General features: G+C 41.1%; 1 protein-coding gene across 6 annotated transcripts in view; it reads right to left on the bottom strand.

Annotated features, from left to right (window-relative positions):
* SMAD2 (SMAD family member 2) overlaps positions 1–16686 on the bottom strand; it is a 52219-nt gene that overhangs the window by 25445 nt on the left and 10088 nt on the right. For all 6 annotated transcript variants that reach the window (XM_074569452.1, XM_074569455.1, XM_074569453.1 and 3 more), the window contains one exon: positions 14837–15129. In XM_074569452.1, coding sequence (XP_074425553.1) covers positions 14837–15072 — 236 coding nt within the window. In that variant the 5' untranslated portion in view covers positions 15073–15129. The remainder of the gene's footprint in view (positions 1–14836; positions 15130–16686) is intronic.

The following is a 16686-nucleotide window of genomic DNA, read 5'->3' as shown; positions in this document are numbered from 1 at the left end:
TCTTGAAATGATAACTTGGAATTCCACCACTGCTTTCATTTGTTAAGCTATTATACCCAATAAAGGTTTTCTGATTGCTATATTATCTTGCACTATATCACAGTACCTTCAGAAACATAAATACAGCACTTCAACGGGGATAAAAATTTGCAAGTTTGACATTCCCATAGCCGAGAGTACCGCGTTCATTACGTGTCTGAGTGAACTCACATTAAAGATAAGTTATCTGCATTTCATCTGAGAACATCACGCCTGAAAACATCTTCAGACTTTCTGACAAAAGCTTTCCAGAGAACACAAAACCACCACCTTCTGATAAAGAATCAAAACTCTATTATCAGAGGAAAGGAAGCCTAACCAGGAAGACAGACTCCAAAAACGTCCATTTAGGGAAAGAAGCAGAGCTCTGGGTAGTGAGATGTTGCACCACATCGTGTAGCGTGCAGCTATGAAGCAAGTATGTTCAGCAACTCCGTCTAGCCGAGAAATCGCTGTCTGTCCTCCACACTCATTATGCCATGCCTATGAAAACAGTTGATCAAAGCAATTCCTTTCTAATATTTAAATTACCACTGAAATGCTGCAACTAGAGACAGATGACTAGCACGGTCTTCCAGACCGGGAGCAGTGTCAAGCTGTTAAATACCTTCCTCTTACTTACCAGTTACATAAGGAATGAATAACGGATTCATCTTAATTTCATTTCACACCACATGCGGTTACTTTTTTTCTTTTTTGTATGAGTAAGTAATGCCATGCAGTGGGTTAAGATGACACCCAATGCAGTTTCGCAGATTAACATGCCGTATCATCCCTGACAGACCTAAACAGAATGAGGAGCATCAAAGGACAAAGTATCTTTCTATAAAGGCATATCCATCACAATACTGGCTGATCTATCCACAACAAATTGGTTTGTTAACAGAAGATAGCAATCTCAGAGAAGATCATACTCTCAAATAGACATAAACAGAGCTCGCCATACACATTTCAGGACCAGCACCAGACAGACATTAAAAAATGACCTTTATCTCCAGTTCCGTAACCACGATTAGTCATAGTAGGTGCAGTGAAAGCTTTTCCCACAAGCTAACAGGTACAGCTACCAAGGGCTAAGTCAAATAATTTTTTCTCAAGTAGTCTGTCATCCTCCAAGTGGGTGAGCGGCTGATGCTACCGCATGAGTGGGCTGTTTTGCAACTGATGGACAGCTGAAAAAGAGATGTGACATTTTGATTAACCTTCTCAAACTAGTGGGTATTTGGGGTAGTGAGGGGGAGGGATTAGCTCTGCAAGACATTTATCTTGTCCGTGTTCCTTGAAAAAATATGGTAACTTGGCAAAAAGATTACTCTTAGAACAACAGTTACAGGATCTTTTAATACCTCATTCCAAACTGGGCAGCTTCCCCTATGAATTACACGCCAATCTCGAGAAACGCAGGAAGACAAACGAACACAAGATACATAAAGTAAAGAGCTCAATGCAGGGATGCCACTACACCTAGAACGACCCCCGTTGCAGCCCAAGCCACGTATACCTAGCAAAAAAAAAAAGAATATCAGTGAAACGGAGAACACAATTGATCTATATCCTAACAAGAGACTATCTCTAAAAATGAGGGATATGAAAATTCAAAGAAACAGCAGCAAGTATTAGATATCTAAGGTATGCAGTGTTTCCTATAAAGATATTTCAAGTTAAGGTTTGAGCCGCAGAGGAAGTTTCCCCAAACAACATATAGGGAAAGAGAGCGAGTAGTACTTGTGCTGTGACTGTTACATCATTAAATACAAAAATTAAGTCAGACAACGACGTTGCCATCACAGCAATGCCCACACTTTATGAGAAACATTGAAGAAAACCCACAATTAGCAAGGAAGCCATAGAAAGGTTTGAAGAGATTCAGTGTTCAGATACAAAAAAAACACCCCAGTATTTTATTTTTAATATGAACTTTGCGTGTTTGCTGAGATATTATATTGCCTTACGTGCCTAGCAAAGGCAAAAATCAAGAAAGCGACTTAATAGCCGAGGAGCCTAACTACAAGCCTCTGCTCTCCTCAGGCCCAGAACTCAATATGGGACCACATATTACATACTATTGACAGAAAAACCTGAGTATGCAGGGGACACCCTTACGACAAGAATCACAATCTATTTCCTGAGCTTTGCTGCCTAGAGCTAGACAGAAAGTAAGCGTTAAGATCACGGACAAGTCCTGAACTCTTCGGCATCTTGCTCACGACCCACACCCAGAACACGCATCTGAAGCTGATGCCCACAACCGCTCTTGCCTCACATGCAATTGCTTCACAGTTAAAGCACTTTCCCAGGACACCCAACAGTTTCTTTTCCTCACTCCACCTAACCCTGATCTACCACCTTCTGCCCTCTGGTGAGGTGGCAGTTGCCCTGCTCTCTTCGTCCTACTGCAGCCAAAAAGATGAGAGTTCCAAATGCTTGAAGAATATCAGAATCATAGAATGATTTGGGTTGGAAGGGACCTCAAAATCATGCAGTTCCAACCCCCTGCCCTGGGCAGGGACACCTCCCACCAGCCCAGGTTGCTCCAAGCCCCAGCCAACGTGGCCTTGAACCCCACCAGGGATGGGGCAGCCACAGCTTCTCTGGGCAACCTGGGCCAGGGGCTCACCACCCTCACAGCCAAGAATTTCTTCCTAATATCTAAATCTACCCTCTTTCAGTTTAAGAAAAGTCAGCATTCAAGTAAACAGTTATGTGGCTTCTCGCTGCAAGGAGAACTACTTAAATCCTCCTTGGAATGTCTGTGGTCAAAACATGGAAATGATGAATGCACACACCGACACGGAACTCCAGTAAAAGCGTCTTCCCGTCATTGAGCAGACTATTACAGCATTTTTAAAACAGCTCCACCAATGCAGCTTGCAACAGGCAAAAACACTGCTGTCTTCCAACTACATTCATCTCATCGAAATGCACAGGGGACTGCAAAACACTGATTTTTAGGTCCTCACTGTGCTTAGTCCAAGACAGGCACATGGGACATATGCAAAACACCAGACACTCAAAATTTAGATACAAATGAACCAGAAAGCTATTTTCATTATTAGCTTTGCAGAATTCATCCGAATGGACACACCTGAGTTCCACCCCCCCCCACCATAACAGAAGAGGAGATTTATTACAAAAAGATGTAAAGACCTGTCAATAAGCTCTGGTGCACTGCTGTAGGCTTACACAAACACAGCAAAGTTCAGAAGGTGTTTCTGGGAATTGCAGTTGGAGTCCATGAAATCAACATTTGAGTTACCTACTGAAGAAAAAAAAGACTTTCAACCAAGCACCTGAGAGTCAAACATCACTTCAAACACCATCTTCCATGCCACGAAGCCGAAAGATTCCACGTTCTTCGCTCAAAATTTCAGAACTACAGCACGAGTCGAAATTATTTCAAGTATCAGCAGAGGAACTTGACCTGAAGCCTCCCACAAAACTAAGAGGAAGTGAAGACCAGTTCTGGGATGTAACTCGCCAATTCAACTAAGCAGTAACTTTGAAATTCTGTATTTAAGCAAAACACAGAGTTTGCTTCTTTTCCATTAGGCTTTTCTCTATCCAATACTTAAGAAAAAAAAAAACCCAAGCATCTAAAGAAATGGTCAGTTTACCTACAACTATAGGCAAAGACTAAACGAAAACTTTCAATTCTTGCCCTACTGAAACTTGCTTGTACGTTCTGGAATACAAAAAGCCGCAATTTGGGGGATCTTTTCTGAACAAAGGCTGAAGTCAGATTACTGCGCAGCACTTGTCCAAGGGGATTTCCCCAAACTCATTGTTCTTCTGCCAATTTTGAAGCATATGCAGCGAGATGCGAATTTTCTCCAGCTCCCGATTGTTCTCTGCTATCCTGCCGGTCTGCTTCAAACAATGCAGCATGACAGAAGCCAACGAAAGCTGGTCGTGATGAGACTACGGCATTGTATATAGGAAATTTTAGAAGTTTTCCACCAATCAGCACTGCAACCAAGTCAGAGTAAGTGAACAGAAACAAGTAGTAAACAAGACACGGGATACTCCTTTTATTAAATTAGCAGGTGTAGATTACAAGCAGGATTAAATCAGTAGGGAACCCGTTAACTAGCTATTTGCGTTGAAAGGTGCAGCAGTAAAAGAACAGCAGTATGTTGTTTACTCTATAAATTCTTCCTAGACTAACGGCCCGAGCTCCACAATTGGGAAGTTTTTTTTCCCCCCCTGTAAAATTGCTCTGGTTGTCATAAAACATTCACATTAGTAAAAACAGCGCTCGGGTGTTTTGTTACAGTACCAAGAAAACTAAATTGGCTGACTTCTACAAAAAGAAGAATATAATGAGAGGAATCTTTGCCACACTGAATAGCTGGCCTGATTTAAAGACACTAATTACCACAGTAAACCAGAGAGTAGTTTAGCATTGACTTGGGCTGAGTAAAGCCCCAATTCCTTTATTGGGGAAACATAAGTACTATCTATGAGATAACTTGGGGCTCAATATCAACAATAAAGCACAGTCAACATATTTTTCTTGAGTGACTAACATGGCGTCTTAACAGTAGCATGACGTGTCAGATGTAGATATTCTCCTTCCTAATTAGAGCTTTGTACCATGATCCAGGGCAGGTATGTCGCTAAAGTAATCACAAGTAGCTATTTTTCATGTCCTTAAAATTCAACAGCCCCAGCATCAGTTGTTAACCTGCCAAACCATTAATGGCATATAACAATCAAACAAGCTGTAACCCTTAGTTTTGATTCAGACTCTTCCTGCTTCTCACCATTAAGGCAATCCTAATGAGAAGCAACAGTATCTGGAAACTAAAGAACCTCCACAAATTCCAACAACTATTCACCCCTAAATTTGCTTTGCATATCACTGACGCTCCAATGGGAGCAATGCCTTAAACTTCCACTCCCTAACCAAATAATTCAGCTTACGCCAGAGAGGTGAAGAGGTGGCGTTATCATACATCTTACCAAAATTCATCTCAATTTATAGACTGAAAAAATCACAGCAAGTTAAAAACTTAAAGGTTACCTGGTAAATGCAGCAAAACCAAGGCCAGAATCCACATCCCCCAAGCCTTTTTTCCCAGTGTTCCAGTTAGTATACAATACAGTCTCCAAAATTCAACAGTTTTTTCTCCTGACTCAAGAGGCAAGCTCCTTTGACCTACACAGCACTTTGCTCTGGCTAAGCGTCTTCCACACTTATATTTTTACATGTTGACCTACCTCAAATGACATGCCAATACTTTCTGCTTGGCATACCAACTCTGTAACAAATTCTGTGGGTAAGTCACGTGGCTTCCTGAATTGCACGAGCTTAAAACTGGCAGCCCGAAGTTTCTTTGTTTAATACTCTCAGACTTCCTTCTTCGGGATGACATCAATATTGTAAGATGCTGCAACCTGAACTATATGGCTACACTAAAGCTTAATCTTAGTTATGGCAACTCAGTCCTCAACATCAGCCACAGCTGTGCAACGAACCAAGTTACATTTCAGTATTTTAAATAAAACCTCACTCAATTCTACTTGAATGCAGACACTACTCCACTTTCAGTTAACACTGTGTTAAAAGGCTTGAAAACTTGAGTTTTCAAATGAATCTTCTAAAGAATAACTTACCTACGCTACAGCAAGGCCCTGATTGCTGTAATACAGAGTGCCCTACTGACGCATACATATTCTTCTGCATACAGATATTAAGAATAAGGTCTTGCTGCTAAGTGGCCACTCAAGTAGGAGTGCTGGTAGAGGAAAAATATGCTGTTAGGGAAAAAAAAAAGCCCTCTCTTAGGTTCATATTAATCCTGAATCCTACCCTATATATCAAATACACTGATGCTATGAATCAAACAGGAGAAAGCAAGCAAAATGTAACTGGAGGCTATAATTTAAGATAGTTTTGTAGTTAAAGGAAATCATAGAATCATTTGGGTTGGAAGGGACTTTTAAAGGTCCATCTAGTCCAACCCTCCTGCAATGAGCAGGGACACCTTCAACCAGATCAGAAACGCATAAGAGTACGTTTCAAACAGATGAAGGCAGTGTCACCAACACTGTCTTACTGACTGCTTACCTCAAGTTTAGAAATTAAATTTCTAACTATAGAGACTTGAAGCCAAACTTGACACAAATTTTTATTTCCCATTATAAGTTCATGCAGCATCTACAAGTGTTCTGCAACCTAGCATTTAAGCATGTCACTTTACATATATGTAATTAGGGCCAGCATCCTTCTGTCTACAATGACACCGTCCTCAACATTTGGAAACTAAGAAGGGCTGGACCCGTTTATTTTTGGGCAGGAGATGGTCTTGGAAAACCAGGTGCCAGTTTCTGCCACCCCAGCTCTGAGAAAGACCCCAAAGAAGTTAGTGCAATCTCTCAGAAGACTCTCGTTCTCTCTGTGTACAATACAGCACCACAGAACGGGGACCAGTTGATATCTGTCATCATAAAATTGAAAGAAACTCTCAACGCAGATTAGAAGACAGTGCAAAGTGTTAGAAAACACACCCCAAAAGTCGACTGCTTTGAACTCACCACTTTCAGCAAAACCAGGCTGTTTCTCTTGTAGGATCACGCTTTCACATTTTGTGCTCAGGCTATGCAGGTGGACTCCATTCGCCTGGCAAACAGGTGCCTGATATTCAGACTGCACACCACCATTAACTAAGAGGAAGCCAGGAAGCTACGCAGTATGTACGCACGGGGCCAGTTCTGAGATGAAGAGATGTCGCACACGACGACATCAAGCCACCGCAAAGCACAGCAGCATTCTGCCCTCGCTGCCCCACAGACGCCAGAGCCTGGTGCCACACGCTTTAGAAAGCGCCAAAAAACTTCCTGTAGTCTTTTACAGAGAATGTAGAGACGAAACATTCAAGTCCCACCATAATTACGGGCCTGAGAAGAGCAAGGGCAATTTGATGCTCCTGCTACACCTTTCCAGTGAACACATCCAAAGTCTTCACAGCACACAGCTATCACAAGGAAGATCAGGGGGATTTTGAAGCAAATCTTGGCCAATACTCCCCAAAATCTCAGCCGTCTCTTGCCATACTTCCAGGAAAGATCTCTTTGGCTGTGTTCTAAAGCATTATTTTTATTGAAATTCCAACAAGAGTAAAGCAGAGGGGGCTCTGCTTCATCCTCAATAATCCTGTCATGAGGAAAAGGATTCAGCTTATCAACAAACAATTTACAAGCACGCTTTTCCTGTAATCTCAGCAATAAAAACAGTGCTTTAGTGTATTCTGATGTACTGTCTTAAATATCTATACTTATTTTAGAAAGCTTAAGACGTTCAGCGATAGTCTTGAAACATTTATAGAACCAATTTACATCTAAGTGAACACATCCAGATTGAAACACACGGTATATGGTCTGAGGATGTTCTTTATACATAGCAGTTCTCAACTTGTGAGCTATGATTAAGAATCGATGTCCATCCCCATCTTATATAGTGAATTATACAGACAGTGCCAAGTTCCATTTCTGGGAAAACAGACTTCACCTCTGTCCGGATAACAATGTTATTTTAGGATCTAGTGTGCCAATCCAACTGCCTGTTGTGATCCTCTGAGCTACCTCACTCGTAGCTTAGCAGCAGACGTTGGGAACTCTCCTAAACCAGTGTCCAGAGGAACCTTCCACCTGCAGCGTAACTGTTGAAGTCACCCTTCTCGTATGGCTCTAACCGGAGAAGGAACAAAGGGATTTCTGTATTACCATCCTCTGGTAAGTAACCTATTTTGGGGATAGATCTTAAAGCTTGAAAACAATCTATTCCAGAAGCCACATTAGCTTGACAACTCTGCTCTAGGGGTGATCAAAAGCATCCCTAAAACTAGGTTACTGCACGCAGCTATGTAATCACTTTTCTGACAAATATTCCCAAAGAATTCAAAAAGACATGCTAACATAGCACAGGTTATACTCAAGAACAACTGTGTCCTTTACACCTAAATTAGAAATTACTTTTTACTCAGTTATATGAAGAAAAAGGCGTGAAGATGTCATCGTTTTAAAAGATTTGTTTCCTCTCAAACACTGGTTCCAAGCCAGCTGTCCCATCTCTATACAGGTCTTGTCTTTGCCCAGTTTACTTCTGCTGTTAACTCCTAGCAGCACCAATAAATTCCAAGTATGGAAGCACGTATTAACTAAGAGAGACAGCCTTCAGAACGCAATTTTAAAGTGTGCCATAAGCTATGCCTAGGCTGCTTATCTTATCTGTAGTGCTAACTCACTGCAGGGAATGAAGAGCTGCAGGAAAGGAAGAGAAGGAATAACATCAGCATAACAGAGAAATTCATAGTTTCTTTAGAGAATTTTAACCTTGTCGAATGGTCTCGCCTTCACCTGTTTGACGAACTTTCACCAGATTCTGCAGTTTTAAGTATCTGAATCCTTGCAGAATACGCGGGAAAGACAACAAAATTAAGATGTGCTGGATTTATTTCCTGTACATTGTTAAGCACGTAAAAGACGATAAATCAAGTGTCAATAGCATTAGTCACTTTAACATCAAAAGCAGCCTTAACATCAAACTCAGGGATATGTAGATTTTTGCTATACAGAAAGAAATTCCCAAAACAGTACAGCCTTCAGAAGCAGTCAATAAATACTATTACATTTTTACGCTCTTAAGGGGGAAAAAAAAAAATATTAAAAAGGTATTCTGAATGCAATGATTAAATATGACCACCGTGCTATTTCCTTGGGAGAATGAAGGTGTGATTGGTTCCATGACAGCAGTTTAAACAGGTTCCAACCTTCACTATTGGCTGATGTGAAAGATATGCAACAGGTATGGCTTTAAAATACTACTGTTGCACCCTAATAAGCTCAAAGAGACACCAGTGTTCGTGAAGTTGGTAAGTAACTCACTCCTAATTTCAATGTTAATCAACTACTTCACTTACAGTTATCTGCTTTGCATTCCCAGCACTCCCATAATCCTCCGTATTCCCCAAACCCTGGAACCCATTGTAGGGTTTCTGCTTTGCCTCTGGATGGTAAAAAAATAAAAATAAAAATGCAGAATTCATCTCATATTTGAAGCAGAAGCCAGGTGATTCAGAAGCCTAATTATTGACTGCGAATTCCACCAATCAGCTACACTCTTCATCAAACAACAGCAGGATTTGAGCCCCTCTTGCTTAAGTCAGAAGTTGGAGGCTGCCGAAAACAAAGCAGAAATAAGCTTCTGGAAACCAGGAAACACAGCAGGGGGATGCTACGCTCGTGTTAAGCAAGAAGGGCAGAGGGCACAAATAAGACTACATTTTCTACGTACATATCGAACTGTTTAGTAAGAAAAGCCATTTTTCAGATAGTACCTTCTGAAACTCAAACAGCACAGCAGGCTGGAAAGGAAGGGTTTGACCGCAATATTACCCTTCTCTCTCTGGAAGCAACTGCTGCATTTCGTTTAAGACTCAAAAGCACTTGCACGGTACTAGCAACCCCGCAAAGAATCTCTGAATTGGGATTTAAGGAAGTTGGTCTTAATACCTTACTTCAGCCAGTAATCTGCCAGATCACCTTTCATCAACATGCAACACCGCTTTGCTTTTGCGCTGTAGTTTCCTCCACTATAAAGCAGTGATAAAATTTACCTCCTCTGCAGAAACTCAGGAACACCTATGAAAGCTAAGGTTCAAGCGTTAAGTACTGTTCCACGCATAGTATCAAATGCAAATTTACGTAATAACTGTAATATAACCACTACTATTAACGTCAAGAAAAGTTTTATCTGTTCGAGATGAAAGGTTTAAGTTATCAATCAGGAAGTTGTTTGACACTGTATCAAATCCTTCTACAGTACCAAGACGAGTACACAAACAACTGGAAAGAGACGATAGAGGTATACTGTTACGGGCGCATCTTTTAGTTGCCCCCTTCCTCCCAGCTATGAATAGCCTTTGTCAGGGCACTCACGAAAACTATATTCGCTATGCAAACATAAAATGAACACAAACTAGAGATGCTGAGACTGATGGGAGCCACCTGTCTCTTCTTTATCCTCCTGCATCTAGGGGAAGAGAAAAACAGATGCACCTATACATTGAGCTAGAGGCTGACCTGCTGGAAAGCAGCTCTGCAGAAAGGGACCTGGGAGTCCTGGTGGACAAGAAGTTGCCCAGGAGCCAGCAATGCACCCTTGTGGCCAAGAAGGCCAGCGGTCTCCTGGGAGGCATTAAAAAGAGCATGGCCAGCAGGTCGAGGGAGGTCATCCTCCCCCTCTGCTCTGCCCTGGGGAGGCCACAGCTGGAGCACTGGGTCCAGTTCTGGGCTCCCCAGTTCAAGGAGGACAGGAAACTGCTGGAGAGAGTCCAGCAGAGGGCTGCGAAGATGATCCAGGGACTGGAGCACCTCTCTGATGAGGAAAGGTTGAGAGAAGACTGAGAGGGGACCTCACCAATGCTTATCAGTATCTAAAGGGTGGGCGTCAAGAAGCTGGGGCCAGGCTCTTCTCAGTGGTGCCCAGGGACAGGACAAGGGGCAACGGGCACAAACTGGAACACGGGAAATTCCATCTGAACATGAGGAAAAATTTCTTTCCTTTGAGAGTGCCAGAGCCCTGGAAGAGGCTGCCCAGAGAGATTGTGGAATCTTCTTCTCAAGAGATATTATATTGAAAACGCTCCTGGATGCATTCCTGTCCAGCCTGCTCTGGGTGACCCTGCTTTGGCAGGGAGTTGGGCGAGATGATCTCCAGAGGCCCCTTCCAACCCTGACCATTGTGTGATATGGCTCAGCTCAGCACTGCGTTGTGCAGACTGTGGCAGCAGTGGAACAGGGAAGCTGCCAGCAAGGTGATGAGATACAGCAGTGCTCTGCGGGTTCAGCAACAGGCATGCTGCAAGATGGAATCTCCTGGGGAAGAGCAAATGGGTTACAACATGCAACAAATGAGGACTACAGCTGTACCTGGGGAGCACTCCTTACAGGCAGGTCATCTCCAATACTACTCATCCTTCATATAAGGCCAGACCCTATTATAGTTGTCACGTTACCCAAGCTTTGGCATGGAAGCAGAATTCCACATGTGATACAGATGTACCCAGTTACAGCTCATGAAGGACATGGTTCTGCATTGGTTTTCAGACATGTATGCTCTAGAGGAACATAAGATATCATGACAAGGTCTAAACTCAATGCTCCTTTTTTTTTTTTAAATTTTAAAAATATAGGAGCTACAACAGTCCAGGTCAACATTATCCCAAACCTGCCACAACTAAACTCTGTTATTAGTTGTACATTATCAGGGATTTTAGAAAAGCAGATGCATTTTGGTGAGTCTTATTTAAAAGAAGCAAGAGGAAAGCATGAAGCATATCTATACGCCTTTTAAGACAGAAAAACCACACAGCTGATCACACCAAACAGAGCAACACTGAAACTAGTGATTTGTGTTTCCCTACTTTGGATTCCAATATTCTGTACTGTCACCACCAGAGTGATTTTTTTTAAATAATGAAGAGAGACTATGAATTTGCCAGTTGACTATTCATTACATGGCATGGTTTGGTTTGTTAAAGGCTTGGGTTTCAGCTATCACTAGTTACGAAGTATTCATTTCAACAGAAGGATCCATGCTAGTAAGAAAGCAACTGCTCCATTAGAAGATGACTTATATAAACGGATGCTCGTGCTCTCTTTCTTCACTGACTGCCTCTTGTGCTCCCTTTGTGTCAGAACTGTAAGGGAAAGCATAAAGACAGGATCTTTAATTCTACCGAATTCAGTCCGTATTTTAGAAAAGTGAACTCACGTGCCAACATTTAGTTTCAGGATACACAGGGATTATGCGATTAGAATCCCACTGGCTTGCTGGGAGGATTCAGCAAGATAACTACAAATTACTTAGCGGGCTAGTGTCAAAAGGACCTCTGTACTTATTTAGCCTCTGCTCTAGATTACTGACCCACTTATGAAGAGCTAAGCATCCCTGCTGTGCGATGCCAACACCCACTCCATCTGTTTGCTTCTGCTTTCTCGGAACCTCTATAAGTCTGCGTAAGAAGTTCTGTTAATTACCACATGAGCAGCTTTTACATAGCACACGCAGTATCGGCCTCACTCAGTATGTAGTCACCTTGACAAACAGCACAGAAACAGAGCAATCCTAATCGCGGCAGGATTATCAATGACATGAAGTACACGCAGATTTCTGAAGAGGCAACTGAATTCAACTTTTGTCCAAGCTGCTCTCAGATTTGAGAAAAGTTTGTAGGTGTTTAGTTGCTTCGGTGAAAAATACACTTTCTGGAGTAGTAGCAAACTCTCTGGAAATCTCCAAGGGCACCAGAAACTTGTGGAGCCACGACTGAAACTTCTGTTGAAGGAATAATGGCCACAGTTGTCAACAGAAGCATCCCACAACGCGCATAAATATCTACACCGAGTTAAAAAGAATTTAAATCTAAAGATAGTTTAAAAAAAAAAAGAAAAATACACCACAGAAACCCAAACACAAAACCCCTCCCTGCACACAAAAGAACATTTGGAAAGTTGGCCCAGCTGTCACATCAGAACTGCATCTCAGCAGCTTGGCACCTCAAACTTCCTGCTGACTCCGAAGAAAAAAGAAAGTTTCAAATTCAGCATTTTATTATTTAACCCTGCTGATTTGCAGATCTTTAAGACATTCACTAAAGTGGGTCTCAAGCAGCGCTTTCATTAACTTACTAAATCCAAGAACAAGAATCTCCAGAAGTCATTACAGTACTGAGTTGACATTTGTTCTTTCTTGGGAACCCAGACTACTGCTGTCAAAGTGAAATAATATCAACAGTCCAAAAGCCAACTATGAAACTCAAGAATTCTGTGTAGCACTGCCGGCAACCCTGATATCATCTCACCCCTTAACAGCAAGCCATTTCTTAGTTTAATTTTAAACCTTGTGTAATAGACAACGCCACTCGAAGAGCTCTCTAGCTACAAGCTTACTCCTAAGGTAGTTCAGTGAAACCTGCGTCCCATCCTTTTTACAGCTGACTGAAGGATGGATGAGAACAGCACATCACAGCCCAGCAAGAACCTCTGGTCACAACACAAAGGCTATACAGAGTCTGACAGAGCTTCGTATTCTGTTGTAAAGAGTTATTTACTATGCCTACTTGAACATAAAAGGTCACCCAAGCAGGAGGAGATACTCAAATACAGATGACTAGTAGACTAGGATAACAATGATAAACGCGCATACTGTTTGTATCTTCTAACGTCTTCTTCAAAATTAAATTTGAACAGCTATTCTTCTGAAGTAGCAATGTTCAACCTGGCAGGACAGCTTTAGAAAGTCTCTCTAAGAGCTCTAAAAGTTAGATACTCATTTTATACCAAGTGAATCTCTGTGTGTGGCATATTTAGCTTTTGTCATATGAAACGCCTTCCAATTAAGCATTTTGTCTTTGTCATGGTGAAGACTTCCTAAACACATACAGTCATCTCACGTCAAGTCAAGAAATACTTATCCCTGCAGGTTCCAGTCTTAGTCTACCAAAATACACAAAGACAAGAAAGTACTAGTATTTTATTTCTTATTGTTTTCCATCTGGCAAAAGGGAGAAAGCAGAAGGGAAACCCAGAGAATTTGGGGACTGCTCTGGGGAAGAAAACACAAGCAGAGGGCAGCATTAGAAATAACGTGTGAATAGAAAAAACAGAATTAGAGTAGTCATTCTTTCAGAGCATACTCATGATTTTCCCAGAAAGCTGTGTCAAATCTAAAAGAGAATACTAAAACCATTATCAGATAACAACTATAACACATTTGATATGTGGAAATCATTACTGACACCAGTCAAAACTAGTTTGTGCTATGATTAATACAAAGCTTAAAAGTAGCTGGGATGAATGCTCTAATACAGAAGTTAAGGTCATAAACCAGATGCGGTTTCTCTCCCCTAGAAGTTATTTTAAGTACGAGGGGCTAAGTGCCCAGAATATTCCCGTGCCATCAGATTCTCTACCTTTTTCATAGAAAAAACACACCTGTGAAGTGATTTTGATACTTATGTCTCACATAATGAGCTTACACATGCACCTTAATGGGAACTCCGTACGACACGAATTGAGAGCATACTGCATTATACTTACAAACATAACCCTTGCCTCTCGCACAGCAGTTGCTATGAATTAAGTTGAGAAAGTCAAAGGGGTAGAATGCAAGTCATTCACCTAAACGTATATACGCATCAGGAGCGGAAGAGCAGTTCTAGAAGTACTCCAGTTTATCAAACAAAAAGCACTTTCATTAACAAATAATAATTACAGTAAATAAACTGGTCTTCAGACACCCTGTCTCCAAAGATAAAATTTCCCTTTGAAAGGGAGACCGGATGCAGCTTGCACAACTTAAATGAAACTACCGTATACAATTGCAAATAGATGACTGAAGTGTTGACCAAGGAAAAACTAGTCTTTTTTGGTTTTTTAAGTGGAAATGTAGGTTCAAGTATGCCCCTCCAATTATAGACAGGGTTATTAAATAAAAGCATAAGGCAGTGCTACAAACTAAGAGCTGCTCTAGGCACCACCGGAATATGTACAAATTGGAATCCACGTAGTAATGAAAATTGAAATGTGAAGTTATTATTAGCAATTGTGACTTAAAGCATGTGATTCAGTTGTAAGCAAGCACCATACAAAACCAAAACAGGTTTTAAAGAATTTTTAAAGAATCAAAAGCATGCAACTGATATTTTTTAGTCACTTGTTCACAGGACAGCCTAAACACCCATTTAGTCATTTCTTACGTGGTTGCAACAATTTCAAACACAACAGCACTTACCTTGGTATCGTCACACATTTTGTATTGCAATTCTGAGTGGTAATTGCCTTCTCAAGCTCATCCAGCTGTCCTGTTTTCTTTAGCTTCTTGACCAAGCTTTTCACTGCTTTTTCACACCACTTTTCCTCCTGACCATTCTGCTCACCACCACCAGCCCCTCCAGAGCCACCAGCAGATTTTTTCCACCCCAGAAGTCTCTTCACAACTGGTGGAGTGAATGGCAATATGGATGACATGACTTTCACCAGACAGAACACTCAGCAAGTAATAAATTAGAGATTCCCGTCTGATCCCTAAAAACACAAACCAAAACAGACACATTAGCACTGAGGTTTCACATGAAACAAAAATTTTGCTTAGGATCTCTCATTACCAAATGCCATAGGACACCGCATCCCAAAATAAGAGAGATAATAGTTCAGAAGTAGTCTCCATTACGGTTAGCTACTTCATCCATAAAGTTAAAAAGCAAGTTTGCTGCAGACCCTTCAACACATAGCACGCACTAAGGTTACTGTTGGATCAGACATTTAATTTTTCCTCAAGTCAACTCCAGAAAACACAGAAGTTAACTCGAGCCTAGCTTTGCACCTAGGCTGGCTGGTTTTAGTCATTTATTAAAATTTTCCACAAGTGATTGACAAATTGCATACACATATACACACGTTCTGCCCGTCTCCAAATTAATTTAGCAAGCAAAATTGTGTTTGGAATGTCATTTAGTCATTACAGCTTGACAGAAGTCTTCCAACAGCCAGCCATTTCACAAGCCTTTTCTCATTTTGTTTGTCATGTTTTTAATAACTACCAATTTGGTTCCTCTGGGGGCACAGATTTGAAATTCAGTCATAAGTTTGGTAATAAGCTTATTCCCGTCTTTCTAGTTCAATGGCCTACAGATAAGGAATCTTCTCAACTGGCAGTACTTAAAATCATCAAGTCTTTCAAACTTCATGGAAGGATAATTAAAATCTTAGTTTGCAGGCACCTGAGTAGTAGAACTGTCTGCTTTCAATTTTGATAGTCTTTCATTCAGTGTCAACTACCTGATCAGGATGTTTATATAAAAATGAAAGATTAGAAGTGATGCTGAAACTTAGGCTATGTTTAGCATTCACTGCAATTTGCACTTCAAATCATTTAAAAGAGAAATTATAGCCATTTAGGAAAAAAAAAAAACAAAACACCTTGTTTTTGCAAGTTCTATTAGGCTAGTTTTAGGTATTAAAGCATAAGCCCCAAATCAACCATGTTTTTTCAGGCAGACAGCTGTTAGAAATTGCTTGAGGACGTAATGGTCCTATGGCTAGAAGCATGGCACTGAAGTCAAAACACACCTTATTTCCAGGCAGCAAATGGGTATTTGAACTGCAGAAAGTCACCTCATTTCCAAGCTGTACAAGTTAGCTCAATCAATGGAAAATACCTGGTTTTAGCTAAGAGCTAACATTACCTTCAGGCTACTCAATTTGAGCTTTCAAAGACAGCTTAGACGCCTCTCCATTCCGTACAGGCGCACTCCTCACTTCTATCCAAAATATATCAACTTCATCTTACTGAAATTTCCCATCTGCAAAACAGCATGGTTGATTTGGGATACTTCAGGCTACACTATTCATGGCTAATTTATGCCTTGTCATGTCTTTGCGGTTTCAGTGAGGACCAATAAGTCAACAAACACTAAATTATATTCTACAGGTAACTTTAAATCATAGCTTTTCAACTTCCACAAAACACAACATTCAGTAGGAATGACATTTCAGTTTCAACTAAATTATACCTCCATGAAGCAGCTTCTGCGAGCACCTAAAAATATGACTGAAGCAAGAATTGTAGTTTTCTGGGGTCAA

The sequence above is a fragment of the Larus michahellis genome, chromosome Z (genome assembly GCF_964199755.1).
Source record: "Larus michahellis chromosome Z, bLarMic1.1, whole genome shotgun sequence".
Taxonomy (NCBI): domain Eukaryota; kingdom Metazoa; phylum Chordata; class Aves; order Charadriiformes; family Laridae; genus Larus; species Larus michahellis.
This window is presented reverse-complemented; position numbering and strand designations above follow the sequence as displayed.